An 18,586-nucleotide genomic window follows, 5' to 3' on the forward strand; every position below is an offset into this window, starting at 1 on the left:
TAAATAAATTTTTTCCACTCAGAATTGGACCCAGGTTTTCAAGGCTGCTGTATCTCTAGCCTAAACAGGAATTTTACATTTTGATACATTAAAATTGATCAGTGTCTTCTTTACTGCTTCCTTTGTCTTTATGAGGATTGTAAAGAAATTCATTTTCCTCTCTGTTCTTATAGTATTAAGGATCAAATTCAGGGCTTTGTGCGTGTCAGATGAGATTGCCATCCCAAACCACACCTACCCTCTTTAGCTTTGTATTTAGGGGCATGGCCTCACTGAGGCTGGCCTGAACTCACTCTGTGCCTAGGCTGCCCTTGAACTTCTCCTTCAGCCTCCCGAGGTAGCTGAGATGATAAGTTTGCATCAAGAGACCCATCAAGAAATTCTCCTGTGCATCTGGGAGTTTGCTGTTTTACACTATGATCCATTTGGAATAGAGTTTAGGACTAGTGTGAGAAGGAACAGTGAATTTCTCTCTAAAGAGACCCAGTTATTCCAACTCAAGTTGTTGAAAAATAATATCTTTTTCACATTGAATTGATTTTGATTTTCTTCTTTGGAAAGTAATTGACCACCTAGTTTTCAGGTGTGTTTCTCAAACGGTGTATTTCTTTTGCCCTACCTCTCTCTTCTAGTGCCATAACTATATCCTATCACCTCAGCTCTATAGCATGTTTTGAGGGGTTGTCAAGATGGTTAGTCAGTACAATGCTTTCCATGGAAGCACGAGACCCCGGGTTTCAATTTCCAGCACCCATGTAAAAAGTCGGGCAATAGCAGTGCATACTTGTGACTTCAGTATTAGGGAGGCAGGCGGTGGGTACTATCTGAGGCTTGCTGACTGGCCAGTTTTGCTGAATTGGTGAGCTCCAGGATCAGGGAGAGACCCTGTCTCAAAACATATGGTGGAGAAAAAAAATGAGGAAGACAGTTGATGTTGACCTCTTGACTTCACATGCACACTCATATACGTGCATATGCAGACACACATGAAAGGTGCACATGCATACATCCCACATAATAAAGTATATTTTGAAATCATGTGATGTCCTTCGCATCTTCATGGATCTTGTTATTTCTATAAAATAATCTGCTTGGGTTTTTAAATAAGAATTTAAATATTGAATATATAGGTTAATGTGGGAAGATTGATATTTTTACAATATTGAGCCTTTTAATTTATAGACATAGACCATGTCCCCCTTATTTAGGTATTTAAAATTTTTCTTTCATCAGTGTTTGCTCATTTTTTTTTTTTTTTTTTTTGGTGTGTACAGATGTTAGAGTTATTTTGTTAAAATTATTTGTAATGTTTTATAGCTTGGGTTATTACTGTAAATAATGCCAAAACTTATTCTATTTGTTTGTTGCTAATGTGTAGAAATGACTTGATTTTGAGCCCTGAACCCTTGATACAGTCACGTGCTAAAAATTATTATGTGCTCTGAAAATAAAGATACTTTCCCCTTTTCTTTTCATGTGACTCTCTGTGTGTTGGGCTAGAGCATTTGTATGTGTGCTCACTGTGTGTGCGTGCATGTGTTTATTCCTTAGCTCAGAGGCCCCAGGGTTTCGCCAGTCTTTCTCAGTTGTTCCTTCTGGTTTTTACTGGGGCGGGGTCTCTAAGTCTAAAGGAGAGCTCACTGATCTAGCTGACCTTATTAGCCAGCTTTCCCCAGGGGTCCCCTGTCTCCACTTCCAAGCCTAGCATTACAGACTGGCCGCTGTGCCTGCTGCTGCCTACACCCCTACTTACATGAGCTCTGGGGATGGAACCCCGAGTGCTTGAGTGGTAGGTGCCTTAACTGCTCAGCCGCCTCCTCGGGCCCAATAAGGATGCTATTAAGTTCCATTTCCTTTTTAATCCATCTGTCTTTGTTTCAGCCTCTTTCCCTGCTCTTCATTCTTTGCATCTGTTTTTTTCTGTCCTTCCTTCTGTGCTACCTGGGAGCATACAAGTGCCTGACAGACATACTGAGAGTGGACATCCTTGTCCTCCCCAGCTGTGGCGGAGATGCGGGTGGGTGGGAGGGAGTACTGAGGTTTTACCATTAAACATGGTGTTAGCAATAATTTTTTCACAGATGCTTTTCTTGCACATCAGATTAAGGCAATTCCTGTCTGTTCTTCACCGAGATTGTTAATCAATGAAGGTCAGTTTGGGATAAATGTTTCCTGTTTTTTTTTTTTTTTTTTTTTTTTTTGTTGTTGTTGTTTTTGCTGAGCTGACCATATGATTTCTTTTTATGCTCCTAATATGGCAAATTACATTAATTTGATTTGCATTTTTTGAACCAACTGTGAATTACTGGGATAAACTCCATATTGTCATGCTGTATTTTATTGCCAGATTTTCATGAAGTGTTCTTGAAGCTGTATTTATGAGGGGCATTTATAGTTTTTTAATTGTCATGTGTCATGTGGTCCTGTTGACAGAGCAATTCCAGCCACATGATATGAATTGAGAAGAGTCTCAAGCACTTCTCTTTTCCAAGAGTTACTTTTCCATGGGATCCTGAATTCCAACTGAAGCCATCTGGACTCGGGGCGGGAGGGGTTGTTTGTTTGTTTTTTAACGGGGAGATTTTAAGTTATGAATTCAATTTCTGTGATAGTTCTAGGGTTACTTGGAATCCATAGTTTTCATTGGGACATATTTTAAAATTGTGTCTTTTGGAGAATATGGACATTTCATCCAATTCATAGATCTGTTGGTGTCTATAGGTCTGCAGTGACCCCTACCTTTCATTTCAGACGTGGGTAACTTATATAATATCTCATTTTTTCCCTCTTCACCAGGTTGATTAGAAAGCTTATCAATTTCATTGATTTCCCCAAAGAACTGGCTCTTGGTTTTATTTGTTTTCTATACTGTTTCTCTGTTTTCAGTTTTACTAACTTCTGTCTGTGTCTGAATTATTTTCTTCCTCTTTTTAATATTACACTTGATTTTGTATTTTTCCATCTTCATAAAGAAACAGCATAAATATTTTTAGTCCTCTGGTATTTTTACCATAAGAATTTAAAGCTATAAATGTCCCTTTTCATGTTATTTCCATTGTATCTCACAAAATTGTTATGTATGTCAGAAATTTGTTATATCACGGTATTGCATACTTTCTAACATGTCTTGTGAGTGTTAATTACGTGAATCATAGCATGAGTCGAAGGGGAACTTTAATTCATGTGTTGCTTAGAAGTAATTTAAAGTGTGTGAATACTTAGGATTTTTCCAGAGACTTCTTTGTTGTTGCTTTCTAGTTGAATTCCAGGGTCATCAAAGAACTTGCGAACACTATGTGCTATAATATAATTCCGTCTAAAGTTCTGATTCTTATCGTGCATCTTAGTAAATGTTACTCGTGTGGTTTAAAATACTGTGTATTCAGGGTGGTTGTACAGAGAACCCTGTTATTATTAATTACCATGTGAGAATTTTGTTTCATCTGTTCAACGTTATTGATTTTCTGTCCGTTCATTTCATCAATTACTGAATTGAGAAGAGAGTGTTGAGACTGATAGCTGTCATTACGGACTGCTTTTGTTGGTTCTGTCCGTTCAATAAATGCGCCCACCTTCATGGTTGGCCCGTGCCTCGCTCTCCTGGCTCTTCCATCTTTGTGGAATATGGTTCTTTTTCTGCTCATATTCCTTGTCTGGGCTCAGCTTGCCTGACCTTTATGTAGAGACTCCAGATTCTGTGCATGAGTGTTTATATGGCACAGTTTTCTGTTTATCCATTTCGTGTGTGTCTTTTGAGTGTTTCTCATATGAGTATAATAGAGTCATGCTTTTTGAAAGATTCTCATTTCACAGTCTCTGCCTTTTAGATCATGTACGTGAAATGTGCCCATTGTCCAGCTCACTCGAGGTGTGATTGCTGAGGGGTGGGCTCATCTTTGGCCCACAGCTTTATGATTAGCTCATTTGTTCTTTACTAACATCTCAACTTTTGGGATTAATTTTTTTAATATTCAATTTTATTTCTATATTGGATTAGCAGTTTTTACTTATTTAATTTTTTTCTCTAAGGCTTGTGAACCATTACCTCACAGTCTCCCTTCAGATGATAATGTACTGACTTACATGCTGATACAGGAATGCATTTTCACTTGGCCCCTTGTTCCTTTTCTTCTTCATCTCAAATAGCTTTTGTTTAGTGTATATTTCAGAGGAATATTTTAAGCTGAGATTTTTTTTTTTTTTTTTTTTTTTGGTTTTCCGAGACAGGGTTTTTCTGTGTGGCTTTGCGCCTTTCCTGGAACTCACTTGGTAGCCCAGGCTGGCCTTGAACTCACAGAGATCCGCCTGTCTCTGCCTCCCGAGTGCTGGGATTAAAGGCGTGCGCCACCAACACCCGGCCTTTTTTTTTTTTACTCTATGGAGGATATGGTTCTAGTGTCTTCTATTGTGCATTTAAAAAAAATTTTTTTTTTCGAGACAGAGTTTCTTTGTGTAGTTTTTGTGTCTGTCCTGGAGCATGCTCTGTAGACCAGTCTGGCTTCGAACTCACAGAGATCTGCCTGCCTCTGTCTCCCAAATGCTGGGATTAAAGGCGTGCACCACCACCGCCTGGCTTTAAAAAATGTTTTAAAAAAAATATTAATTATACACAATGGTGGATTTCAGTATGGTGTTTTCATATGTGTACTAATGTTCTCCATCTCATCCGCCCCACTGCCATCTCTTCTGCTCCGCCAACTGCCACTGATTTCCTTCCTTTTCCCCGGCTAGCCCCTCTTCTACTTTCAATAGCCTTTTCTTTTGATGATGGAATGAGTTCAGGAGGGTTACTTACAGCCGCATGGGGGAGGGGCTGCTTACAGGAGCTTGGGAACCTTCCCAGTAACTCCACCAATCAGAACATCTTTTCTCTGTACTGCCAACCATTAACTGTGTAAATCCTCAGCCCCACAGGTCCCTTCAGGTTGTTGACAGGGATTGTGTAGATCTTTCTCAAGTAGGTAATCACAGCTGTTGTGCGTTCAATCCATGTTGTGCCGGGAAGTCAGTGTTCCACACCATGCCCCCATTTCCTCCTGCTCTTACACTCTTTCTGCCCTTTCTTTCACGATGTTCCGTGAGCCTGGTGTGTGTGTGTGTGTGTGTGTGTGTGTGTGTGTGTGTGTGTGTGTGTGTGGTCGTATTCCATTTATAACTGAGCATTCAACAGTCACCTTTTCTCACCACTTGTACTGATTATGAGTCTCTGTAATGACTTCTGTCCATTGCAAACGAAAGCATCTCCAATCAAAGCTGATAGCAGCACTATCCTATGGAAATAAACACAGGTATTTAGAAGGCGCTTTGATGGGTACATCATGTGCATTTAGCAAAACAACAAGTTAGCTTCCCTATTAGCACTTATGACCCCCCCCCCCACTTTCCCAGCTTTATTTTGGAGGGGGGAGCTAAGGAACGAACCCAGGGCCTTGTGCTTGCTAGGCAAGTGCTCTATCCCTGAGCTAAATCCCCAACCCCTGATCTTCATTCAGGCTTTTGACTATGTTTATAGTAGCAGACATGAATGCCCTCCTGTGGAGTGGCCTTAAATGCCATCAGAGAGTGGTTGCCTACACTCCTAACAGAGGTTGTAGGCATCTACTTGCATCTTGCCGGGCTGGTTGGTATTGCACACAAGGCCTAGGGCTGGATAACACTGTTGATGATAGTTTCCCCTGCAGGCTGCACAGCACCTGCCAGCACTGTGAAGGCTAGCCAGGAGGCAGGAAACTTCCAGACCAGTTTTAGCTTGACTTCCTTATGGCTCAGTTTGCACTGTTTTTGAGAAGACATCAGCAACCTTTCTTATCTTTATTCTCCTATAAGTAATGTCTCTTTTGTCTTTAATGGCTGCTTTTAAAAGTTTTCCATCAATTTGATTTTAATGAATTTTGATGTGTTTTCCTTTGCTGTGTCTTGACAACAACTTCTTGAGCTTCTAGGATCTGTGGGTTAGGAAGTTTTATCAAAGTTGAAAAATTACTAAAGTGGACTATCCTAGAGCCTGTTGTTAACTCAATGACGTGGGTAAAATGGATGAAAAAAAAATGAAAGGAATTGGTCCTTTCATACATTTCTCTCAACCACAGAGCAGGAGTCATTAGAACAATGATACAGTGTCATGGCTATTGCATATGTTGATCTATCTGTGCCTGTGCCTTAGCAGTGGGCATGCTTTAAATATGACTTATTCTCATAATAGATGAGTTCAGGGAGGTCAGCAGATGCCGCTGTGTATGCCAACCCTGCTTTGACTTGTGGTAACTAGAGTTCAGGGGGAAGAAGGATTGAAGATTCATTATGAACTCAGCAGGAAGAATGCTGTAATGAATTAGTTAGGTCTTTCATGAGTATAGGTTGGAGAAACAGGGCATTTGTCCCATGTACTTGCAGCAGGGCACAGTTTAAAGGCAATTGTGAAGTTTCTCCCATTGCAGAAGGAAATTTGCTGCTAGTCTCCACATCCTGCTTTCTTTCACTACACGTTGGAGAGAAATCTGATTACAGAATACCTATACGCAAATGATTCTTCATTTATTCATTTCTTTTTCCCTCAAAAGCAAGCTAAAACAAACCTGTGATTAGAGGACTGTTTTCTAGTCAATACTTCTTGTTCCCTTTTAAAATTAATTGTCCTGTTTTCCCATAAGATGAGAACATGGCCATTCAGAAAGGGTCTACTTTTAAGCATACAAATGTTTTACATCATTTAAATGACAGCGTGCTGTTCAGCACACTAGACTGTGTAAAGGGCAGTTTCTGGTTATGAGTGTTTCCTGGTCCATCTCAGGTCACTTTGTGTTTTCCCTCTCATTCTTTATATATACTGGGCTGGGGACTTGGGTACAGGTATCAGCAGGCTAGCTGACGTTTAGTGTTTCAGGCAAGACATTCATCTTTACAGTCTCCCTGTGAAGGAGATGGGGCAGGAACTGGAGTGATGGAGAATCCCTTCTGACCCATCACATCATTACCCATTTGAAAAGCTCCTAGTGCTAAAAGCATAGGACATTTTGTTTGCATAGCGCTCCATAGTGAGTGAGCCAGGGTTGAGAACTAGCTAGTGTTGCAGGGTCTAGTCTCAGCTTGGATTTACCCAGCCTGTGACTGTATCAGGCAACATAATCTTTTAAAATTTAACTTATTTTTATGAGATGACATGAACTGAGGAATCTGCTGAGCTGTTGGGGAATCCAGTGAAAATATCCTTGGGGCACCCTGAGAACTCATCAATGCTGTAACATTGTGAAGTATTGTGGTCCTGAGTACCTCACTTACTTCTGGGGAAGGTGGATAGAGTTGCCATGTCTTTGCCTGATTTTAACTTTTTTTCATAGGTGATTGATTCTGTTAGGATACCATTTGATGATGTTTCTATGTAGTATAAAGAAAACTAGTGAAATATCCACTGTGTTTTTTACTGGGGCATAAACAATTTCTGTGAGAGATCTTCTTCATTGGCTCTCTTTTGCTTTACAGCTTGGAATCCCATCCACTGCCAGCACATCGAATGCCACAATGCAATTAACAAGCCGGCTGTGAAGGTACTGCTTCCCAAGCTTGGTTCTCGGTGGCTCAGTTAGTAAACTGCTGAGTGAACGGAGTAAGTTGCATGCATCTCCATAGAGCAGAGCTCTGTGGTTGATCTCAAGCTCTTCCGTGTTCAACGCAACTGTATTTGGGCAAGAGTAATGATGGTGTCTGTGAGTTGGGGCTGTGAATTCACAGCCAAGTGTGGTATGACATTGAGTTAATTATCAGAAGAATGCTGATGAACACATACCTTGTCTTAACTGGCTTCTATCTGAGCCAGTACATTCAGAATCCACCCCCCACAACCCCTATTCCTTATAAGTTATCACTTCAGAGGGTCTGCTGTGTGACTATGCAAATTTGGGAGTGGTAAGACAGAAATATACAAGGTTGTTAAGTCCTAGCTCAAATCATGGATGTGGATAGCTGACAGAGAGGTCTGCATAGCATGCACACAGTAGGTCACACTAGAGGTAAGGAAACTGTTTCATGCTGCCATTGGGCAATTAGCATAAAATTAGAGACAGAGCTGGATCCCTAACTCTCAGCTTCCTTCTTTTCTGTACACATTGTTAATCCTATGGCAACTGAGTCTTGGAAGTTGGATATTCAGAGGAGTAATCACACGTCTTAACAAACAAAATTGCTCGGAGTCTATTTGTTAGATGCAGGATACGCAGGTGGCTTGAGCAGGTTGGGATTTGCATGGGTGAGTGTCGCACTGTGAGCAGTGGGTGCTGGCTGAAGATAGGAGCATTTACGGGTCCTCTTGAGAAACTGGTGGTGTTGGAGTCTGTTTCCCTTGTCTAGGCAGACTGTGTTGATGCTTAAATAATAGAAAACGAGTGCTGTCACTGATAGGGACAAAGAACAGGTAAAGTGAGATGCGGTAACTATAAAAGAACTAACAACTTGCTGTGGGACAATGGAAGCATTGCTATCTCCATGCTTCATCTATCAGAGGATTTCCTTGTGTCGTTAAGTTGGATGCTTGCCTTTAATGACAGAAAACTGAAGGACTCCTAAGCAAGAGCAGATGACTGTGAGCCATGGACGGAAGCACCAGCTTTGCATGCACTGCATACATATTCTCTGAGCTTAAGAAGGGGTGGAGCTCAAAGTCTTTCTTTGTATGAGGGTGTTTGAGCAAACACATAATGGATCCCACGTGGTTCATGGAGCTGGTGGCTTTTCATAGCAGGAGACCTACATGGCTACCACTTTTGTTTTTGTATCTTCCCTTCCCTCTTCTTGCCTGCTACAGGTTTCTTTGTTTGTTTGTTTGTTTTTTTTTTTTCTTTCTTACTTTTATGCCAGACTACATTCTCTAGAGTCCTCTGACATCCTGGTTAGTAATGCTTTCTGGCCATCTAATCACAGAAAGGAGAAATCAGATTTTCTCCTCTTCTAGGCATACAGCCCAGCCCATTCATCTGGGTTGACCTTACTTCTATGCCAAAAACCAGTCCTGGAGGCCAGGTGCAACCAGCCTGCCTTTGGTAGGCTTTCTTTATTGTGAGGAAATTCATATAGAAATTGTTCAAATGTGAAAGTAACCATTTGAAAGTAAACAGTTGGCATTCAGTACCTTCAGATGTTTGCAGCCACTACCTAGATCTGCCCAGAAGACATCCTCATTGCGTACTCATTCCTGCCAAATCTTTTTTATTTATTTATTTATTTTATTTTTTTGAGTTCCAGTGTTTCATTTTTTAAAAAGCTAACATTCTGGGCAAAACTTTCTACGTGGGGCCATGTTTTGCACTATAGCAGGCCTGCCTCCGTGGGGTTTACTCTTCCCAGCATGGTTGCTCCTAAGGGCCCACCACCCCCACAGAATACAGAGATGCAGGGTCTCCAATGCCTGATGCTTGTTGGGTAGGAGAGCTGAGAGACTGTATAGTACGACACAGATTCAGTCTATTTAGATACAGGGTCACATTGGAGTTGAAAAATAGCTAGTAATACCCATAAAAAGGTTATCACAGAATGAAGGAGGGTGAGCTTTTTAAACTCTTCCTTTATCTGTCTTCCTGAGCCTGTACATTGGGCATAGATTATAAACACTCTTTGATTTTTTAAGACAGAGTCTCATTAGATGGCCCTGCCTGGCTTAGAACTCACTATGTAGAGCAGGCTGGCCTCAAATTCCAAGATCATCCACCTGCCTCTACTTCTTGAGTGCTGGGATTAAAGGTGTTGTGCCTGGCCTACAACCAGTCTTTTTTTTTTTTTTTTTTCTGTTGTTTGTTTGTTTTAATGCAACAGCCAGACACAAACCTATTAGTAGAACAGAACTGACCATGCATATTAATTAAGTAACATAACAGGTCAAAAGTCAGGCAACCAGTCTCTAATGACGGTCATTCTAACATCCCAGGAATTTTTCCTTTTGGGTGGAATGTAAAACGTACTTTGTCTGGTGTCATTTCAATGACTTATTGGGAAAGAGTGAAGTAACAGTGCTCAGGAGATCTACACGGGGTGCACAGGGATGCTTGGGGAAACACGAGTCCTCAGCAAAGCCCACTCTACCATAGACACTGCAGTATGAGGCTTTAATGATTTGTCCCAGGGAACAGCACTTTTTAAGTAGGAGCCGACCGTTGCCATAGGGATAGGGCTGAAAACAAGTCAGAACTTAAAGTCTTATATCACATTCCACTTTTGGTTATTCCTGGTTCCATTTAAAGTTCACTTTATGAAATTGGCTGAAGCCCAGAGAATTATGTAAGACAGGGTCAGCAAACCATGTACTGCTGCTAATGTGGCCACTGCTAATGTGGCTGCTGCTTGTTATTGTCAATAAAGTTTTATTGGGATGCAGCTTTGTTCATCTGCTTATGGAGTGCTTGTTTTTATGCAACACCTGAAGAGTTGAGACACAGAGACTATTTGGCTCACAAAACCTACAATACTTACTCTTCGGCCATTTGTGGGAAAACTGCCACTCTCACAGACCGAACAGTATTCACTGTGTCTAAACAATCAAGAAATTTACATAGGAAATATTTCACAGTAGATTGTTAGCATCAGCTAATATGCAATGTATGAGCTTTGTTGGCTTAGTTATTTAAATCTAGCAGTTTTGGTATTGATCCTGTCACTAAAATGTCTCAAGATTTTAGCTTTGAATTATAGGTGGGGTTGTAAACATAGGTCATTCTTCCCCTTCAAGTCAGTGCAAAAAGCTAAAGATGGTGACATTCCAGAAGCATTTGTGTACCAGACACATTACCTGGGCACTCAGCTAAATCATAGGCATATTATTAGTGAGCACAGGCACAGAATGCAGGATGGCTTTTGGAAATACTGGAAACTTTAATTGATGGAAAGTTTAAGCACAGTTAGTAGCCTGACTGTTGATGTGATTGAAAACATCCAGATATCCTGACATCGGAACATGTTTCTGTGCTAGGCACAGACAACAAGGTGGGTCTCTCTCTCTCTCTCTCTCTCTCTCTCTCTCTCTCTCTCTCTCTCTGTGTGTGTGTGTGTGTGTGTGTGTGTGTGTGTAAACGAGCTGCTAGTTAGAGGCAGGGAGAAAAGTGAAGATACAACACTGAATGTGTGAGTCCAAGTTGAGGTTCAGGTGCCAGGAAAGGAACCCCTCAGTGCTAGATTCCCTGCGGACATCTCTATTGTCAGCATTTTGATGTCAGTTAATGGTTTTGAAATCTTAATGATAGAGTTTCCTTTCCTAAAGAGAGATTGCTGGGCTTTGTAACCCAGTTGAGCAGCCGGAGAACAAGGGGATTTTTCAGCTTTGTGGCAGGAGGGAAGATTTCTTGACAGTGTTTGATACTTGAATTGCAAATAGCCAGACAGAGGAACTCTGGCAGCCACATTTCTATCCCCAGTGTGGGCTCCTCAGCAGAGCAGGTGGGGTTTACTAAAACAGTTTATTCTGGCTCCACACTAACACTCTGTCATTGTCAACACACGGTATGCGTCTCCTCGGCTGGGGATGTGGTACACGGGAGCAGGGAGGGTGACTCTGCATTGTCATTTGTTTCAGATGTGTATAGACCCTTCCTTGTCGGTAGCTTTGGGTGACAAGCCACCTCCACTGTATCTCTGCGAAGAATGCAGCGAGAGGATTGCAGGGTAGGTATGAGCCCCTCTACCAGACAGCAATGGAAGTCGTTTGCACTCAACTTTCCTGCCAGCCTTGCTGAGAGATTAATTTGTCTGACGTGTAATGTGGTGAGCTGTTATTTGGGCTGTTTCAGCTTTGAAAAGTTGTCATGTCTGTCTTTAGAGAACTCAGGAAGGCAATTCCATGTAATGGAGCAGCTCTGATTTTGAAGCAGCCCCTCTTAAGAAGGCTGCAGGGAAAGCGCCATGCTGGAGGAAACTGGAGTTTCCAAAGCCAGCATGTTGTCACTCCAGGGGTCTCTTTGTCCTTCAAGGTATCACTTGGCTTTGTGCATATGGCCCATGTTTTGCTTGGTGTACCTAACATCTGGAAAGCATCATTTAAAGACAACTGAATATGAGGAAATGCCTGTAATGTATAGACTGACTGGAATGCATTAGATGCCTTAAAAGTTTATCATGATAGCGCTCTTAATTCCACTTCCCGTGAAAAGCTTTGAGCAGTAGTGTATAACTCACAGACGTGCATGCACAGGGGGAACATTCCAGTGAAGCTCAGAAACCAATTTCATTTTTCTTCCTAGGGACCACAGCGAGTGGTTGATTGATGTTCTCCTGCCACAAGGTAAGGTGTTCTTGGGAAAGGATGAATAATGAGTAATCATGACTAATGACATGGTTGATTTATCTCCTTTTGTGCTATTTTATAAAGACAGCAACCAAAGCCTCATATTTTAGGAATATTCACTGACCTGCAGCATTATATCAGTGTCTTGCTTATAATATTGTCTAAACACTTAATGACAAGGGAAGGAGCTATCAATTCTACCAAAAATTAAGGTTGGATATTACAATCAGTGTTATATATGGCTTAATTCCTGCTGAGTTGTGTCTTGAGGAACATTCTGTGTGTTGAACAGGTGCTACCAATGACGTGTTATTTTGCTGGATCAGAAAGGGAACCACAGCCCCCTTTCCCTGCTACTGTTACTGGCTCTGTATTTGGGGGTAGGGGACAGGGTCCTTTAATTGCTGTGAGAGCTTGTCTCCCAATCAATAAGATAGGGATAAGGCATATCTAGTGCACTGTAATAAAAAGATAAGATGTGTGATGCTCCTTGGAGCCCATTAGAGTCTGCTAGGAGTTGATAGGTCTCCACACACAGAGAGGTGGCTATTCCAGCTTCCTTATCAGGGCTGTATCGAAAAGCAAAAGTGCTCAGGAAAGCTGAGGACAGACATGGGTAGGAAAGCTTGAGGCATACTACCCCCCCCCCCCCAGCTTACACACACAGCACAGACTGTGACTGTAGACACAGAGAGTGAAGGGACCAGCAGGAGAGGCCACAGGAAGCCTGATGCTGACTTAGGCCATGAACTCCTGTTTTTATTTAGATTACACTACTTCTTTAAAATCCAACTTTTAATATTAGGTTATCTCAACTTTAAGGGAGGAATCAATTTAATGAGTGCCACCCGTCACACGGATCGATGCTGTCAGTCTCCATTTCCTTCCAGGGACATTTTGGAAATTTGCTTCGTCTATAGGAAGATATGGGCTTGTGATGTGGACAGAGGCATACATCAGGCCACTTTCCTAGTGAGCCTCTGGCGCTCTGATGTTGGAGAGTCACATTCAGAAATACATGTCACTGTATTTTGTTGGTTTCTTTTTAGACAAGGTCTTACTAATGTCACTCAGGCTGGCACCGAACCCTGAATTTTCCTGTCTCTATCTCCTGAGTACTGAACACGCATGCCCCACCCTGGCCGGCTTGCTTTTCTTTCATTTTGTTTTCATAACCGATAGGCTCTTGCTATATTGCCTAGGTAGGACTTCAATTCCCTGATTCAAGCAGCCTCTTGCCTCCTGAGTAGCTGGCTCTCTAAGAACATGTGTCAGTGTTCAGTTTCTAATATACTAGCACCTGTTAAATATAAGACTTGTTCCAGAACTCTGGCCCTCATATTTAGATGATGCTCGTCTGTGGAAGAATTGATAGACCTTTTGGTTCACATCAGACTATTTAACGCATATAGTAGGTTATCAAAAGGTTATATAAAATGAGTTTTAAACACCAAGTTATACATTTTACTGATTTTTGTATTCATTAATTCCTAATTTATAGGCAGGGTCTGGGAAACACATTCCTTTAATCTTTTGAGTTAGTGTAACACAGAATATTCTATAAATAAAGTGTCAGTCCATTTCTTGGGGCCTTACTATTTTAAGGGAAATAGTGATAGATTCTCGGAAAAGTTATTTTCAACTACTCTCAAGATACCAGTTTCCATGGAAACACTTGGTATGGCAACTGAAAAGAATTCTTATGCACACATTAAAGTTGGTCTCATTAGCAGACAGCAGTTTGACTGCCTTGCTCCAGCAGATCTCCTCGTGTTGATAAGGGATTTTTCATAAGTAGTCACAAGGCTGTTTTGCACTAGTTAATATTGATAGCTCAAGTCAGCGTACACCCAGACAGGTGTTTCCTACAGTCTCGAATTTCAGACCATCTCATGATGCTAAGCACAGCCCATCACTCCATATCAATGTCATGGAAAGAGCAGAAACAGGAAGCCCAGAGAACTTAGCTGCTCTCCTGGCTTCATCAGTGATGGCTTCAGTGATCCCCTAAGTCTTCTGAATGTTGCTGTCCCATGAGATCAAAGTTGTATGACTACTTGACTGATTTCCTTAACGTATCTGAGAAGGTTAAATTAGACGTGAGAACAGGAGATATAGTTTCAGCACACAATAAAACATTAAATCTGTTAGGACAGCGAGAAAGAGGTATTTTTGTGCTTTTGGGGGGAAAATAGAGGCCAATAAATATAGATGACAATTTATGAGGCAAATCCAAGCTTTTTGATGAAGTCTATTGGTTTGCATTACTAAGACTGTATTTTTTTTTGTTACTCTTCATGGTTGCCCTTACTTAAAACGGGCTTTTTCTTTGTTGATATTTTGTGTACCTTCCCCTTACAGCTGAAATATCTGCTATATGTCAGAAAAAGGTAAGCGTGCACCTTCTGTGTGATGGGGCATGATTCCCTGTGTTCGTGTGTAACCTCATCCGTGGACATCTGCCTCATTTCTGCACCATGGGTTCCCACTGTGCACATGTCAGTGTATTTGTGAAGGAGGAGAGGGAGTGCTGTACGCATGTAAGATTGTGACGTCCACATGGTCTCCATGTCCATAGCTGCTTTTGCTCACCGTCATATGCTCAGTGTCTCTGTTCAGCACTCTGAAATGGAAGCATACGTGTAGTTCTGGGGGAGAGTCTAATCACAGATGATGGTGCAATTCATGTGATTTCATTTTAAAAGGGTGTTTCTTATGTGCTAAAAATCTTTGTTGTTTTGAAACTCGATACATATAGTTTAATATATGTCAAAAATATGCCCAGATCAAGTATATATAGAAAATATTCATTTAGGTGTAAGTTGAATGATATGTTTGTTTAATATTCTTCCACTAAAACTTCCTTCCCTTTGCCATTTTACATAGTTTCTTTAGGTCATTCCATTCCATTTTTCTTTTATGTTTTGGTAGTTGAAAAGGTAACAGGAAGCAGCCTGGAAGTATGAAAAAAGCTTTGACTTGTTGGTTAAGGAACCTGGATCCTGGCTCACTCTACTCTCTCCTGCTTATTTGAATTTTGTACTATTCATTTAAACTTTTTTGGGAGGTTGATCTTGAATGTGTACCTTTGAAGGCTATCTTGGTTATTTATTGCTGTGTAACAAACCATCCTGAAATGTAGTGGTTACCAGCACCAATAAGTTATTGCACTCAATTGATTGCAATTTTGTGAATTGGCAATTTGGCTAGTGAACTCCTCTAGGCTCCTTTATGCACTTGCATTAGGTTGTTGTTGGAATGTGGTGGGTGTGGAGTGGGGTAGGGGAGTGTGGAATGCAGGGAATGATGATTGGCTGGTAACTGATGGTCTCATCGTCACATACTATATGTGGGCCCTTAGAAGGGTTGGCTGAATGGTTGAGATGACAGAGGTATCAGGGCCTCCCTCTTTCCAATGGAAGTCTCACCCTTCAGGAGGCTAGGCTGGCCCTGTGCACAGGCAGCAATGTTCTGGAAGAGCCAGAAAGAAGGTTGCAAGGCCCCTTTTGACAGAAGCTCAGAAGTCACAAAGCATCAATTCTGCAGCATGTCACTGGGTAAAGCAACTTGAAGGTCAGCACAGAATACAGAAGTCTGTGCAACAGATTAACACACTGTCTTAGCTAGGGTTACTATTGCTATGACAAAACACTATGAACAAAAGCAAACTAGGGAGCAAAGGGTGGCTTACATTTCTAGATCATTGCTCAAAATTGAAGCAAGTCAGCTCAGGAACTCAAACAGGGCAGAAACCTGGAGGCAGGAGCTGATGCAGAAGCCATGGAGGCATGCTGCTTACTGGCTTGCTCCTCATGGCTTGTTCAGCCTGCTTTCTTATAGAACCCAGGACCACCAGCAGAGACCACATCACCCACAATGGACTGGGCCCTCCCCATCAATCACTAGTTAAGGAAATGCTCTACAGGCTTGTCTACAGCCTGATCTTATGGAGGCATTTCTCAACTGAGGTTCCTTCTTTTCAGATGACTTTAGCTTGTGTCAAGTTGACATAAAATTAACCAGGACAATTGACCCTTGTCACCTTGACACACAAACATATCACTATTAAGACATAACCTCTCCTTTCCTGTTCCTCCCCAAGATCATAAATTAACATCAGCGTCACAACATCAAACATTTTATAAACTTAAAAAACCCCACAGTCTTTATAAATTAAAACACTTTAAAATTCAATCTCTTTTAAAACCCCAAATCTCCTTAAAAATTCAGTCTCTCAACTGTGGGCTCCAGCAAAATAAAAAAATAAGTTAAATATTTTCTTTTTTCAAGAGGGAAGATCCAGGGCACACTCATAACCAAATTAAAGTCAAACAAAAATCCCATCAGTGTAAATAAGGCAATGCCCACTATCTGGGATTCACTCACGATCTCCTGGGCTCCTCTAAAGGGCTTGGGTCACTTCTCCGACTCTGCCCTCTGCAGCACACACAGCTGTCTTCTAAGTTCTGGCTGGCTCCACTCCAGTGCTGCTGTTGTCCTTGGTGGTCATCCCACAGTTCTGGCCTCTCCAAAACCCTGGGGTCTTCTGCAGCAACTGGGCTGCACTTTCACCAACAGCCTCTCATAGGCTCTCTTCACGGTGCCAAGCCTCAACTCTGCAAGACCCTTTGAGTCCTGGGCCACCAAGGCTGTATCTACCAATGGCCTTTCCTGTCCTCTCACAGTGCCAAGCTTCAGCTGCTTTCCATGAACTCATTCATGCCATCAAAACCTGTACTATCTAGGTGACGCTTACACTACCACGTTTGACTGCCAGCACTCAGTACAGCCTTGGTGGCCTCTGGAACACAGCTTCTGTGTGTCGACTCTCTAGAAACACTTCCCAGAAGATTCCATCTCAACGATGCTGGTCTCTTCTTAATCACTGCCAATTTCTCTGCTCTGGCTGACCAGCATCGAGTATCCCAGCAAAGCAGAGGTTTCACTTTAGTAGTTCTGTATCCTGTTAATGACAGCTGATTCTTCAGTCCCAGCTAACCAGAACCACAGAATCTTAATTCACAATAACAAATGACCCCAATAGAGTCTTTAAACTTCCCCTAAAACTTCACAAGCCAGGCCTCCATATCCCACAATTCTGGTACCAACTTGTCTTAGTTAGGGTTACTATGCTATGATGAAATACCATGAACAAAAGCAAGTTGGAGAGGAAAGGGTGGCTTACATTTGCAGATTGCTATTTGTCATTGAAGGAAGTTAGGACAGGAACTCAAACAGGGCAGGAACCTGGAGGCAGGAGCTGATGCAGAGGACCTGGAGGGGTGCTGTTTACTGGCTTGCTCCACATGGCTTGCTCAGCCTGCATTCTTATAGAACCCAGGGATTCTTATAGAAGCCCAGGGATGGTACCACCCACACTGGGCTCTCCCACATCAACCACTAATTAAGAAAATGCCTTATAACCTTATCTTATGGAGGCATTCTCTCAACTGAGGCTCCCTCCTTCTAGATGACTCTAGCCTGTGTCCAGTTGATATAAAATTGGCCAGGATAAGCAGATTTAGCAGCTCACTCTTTGCCCTCAGAATCCTGCAAGTCTGAAAGCATCTGCATCTCAGGCTGTTCCTACCCTTCTCAGTTCACCCTGACAGAATCCACAAGAAACCCTGTGTGCTTTCAGGTGTCCATTATAAACCTCTTTCATTAAACACAAGTTAAAAGCACATCTCTGTGAGATAAACCCTGCTATACCTTGAACTCTCCTCAAAGCTTCTGGGAATAATGCCTCACAGTTTCAGCACTTTATTATTTAATAGTGAGGGTAGTGAAGTATGCCCTTAAAATCTCTAGGTCTTTGCCTAAAAGAGACTATGATGTAATACACCACTTTCTGAGACTTTTTCTTCTTTTTGGTTTTTGAGACATGGTTTCTCTGTGTAGCCCTGACTGTCCTGGAACTCACTCTGTAGACTAGGCTGGCCTCAGAGATCCATCTGCCTTTGCCTCCCAAGTGCTGGAATTGAAGGCGTATGCCACCACCACCCTGCTCGTTCTGAGTCCTAACAAATGGCTTTATATCTAACCCTGTCATCATTGTTCTCCCTGAGAGCACATTTTCCTGATGTGGCCCTGGATCTAGTGTTTACCCAGGAATCTTTCCTTACCTTGAGAATCTTAAACCACTGACTAGGAAGAGTGTCCTGGGTGCAATATTTTCTCTTTAAACTCTAATTGTAACTAGAATGATTCATTCTTCTATTCTCTCTCTCTCTCTCTCTCTCTCTCTCTCTCTCTCTCTCTCTCTCTCTCTCTCTCTCTGTGTGTGTGTGTGTATGTGCTTACCTGTGCATGTGAATGTGGAGGCCA

General features: G+C 41.9%; 1 protein-coding gene across 18 annotated transcripts in view; it reads left to right on the forward strand.

The window, feature by feature from the left end:
• The window catches only part of Unc79 (unc-79 homolog, NALCN channel complex subunit), a 247,964-nt gene that overhangs the window by 86,415 nt on the left and 142,963 nt on the right, over positions 1–18,586 (forward strand). For all 18 annotated transcript variants that reach the window (XM_036205590.1, XM_036205592.1, XM_036205577.1 and 15 more), the window contains 4 exons: positions 7,480–7,544; positions 11,552–11,640; positions 12,216–12,256; positions 14,621–14,649. In XM_036205590.1, the coding sequence (XP_036061483.1) occupies positions 7,480–7,544; positions 11,552–11,640; positions 12,216–12,256; positions 14,621–14,649 (224 nt within the window). The remainder of the gene's footprint in view (positions 1–7,479; positions 7,545–11,551; positions 11,641–12,215; positions 12,257–14,620; positions 14,650–18,586) is intronic.

Source organism: Onychomys torridus, chromosome 14 (assembly GCF_903995425.1).
Source record: "Onychomys torridus chromosome 14, mOncTor1.1, whole genome shotgun sequence".
NCBI lineage: Eukaryota > Metazoa > Chordata > Mammalia > Rodentia > Cricetidae > Onychomys > Onychomys torridus.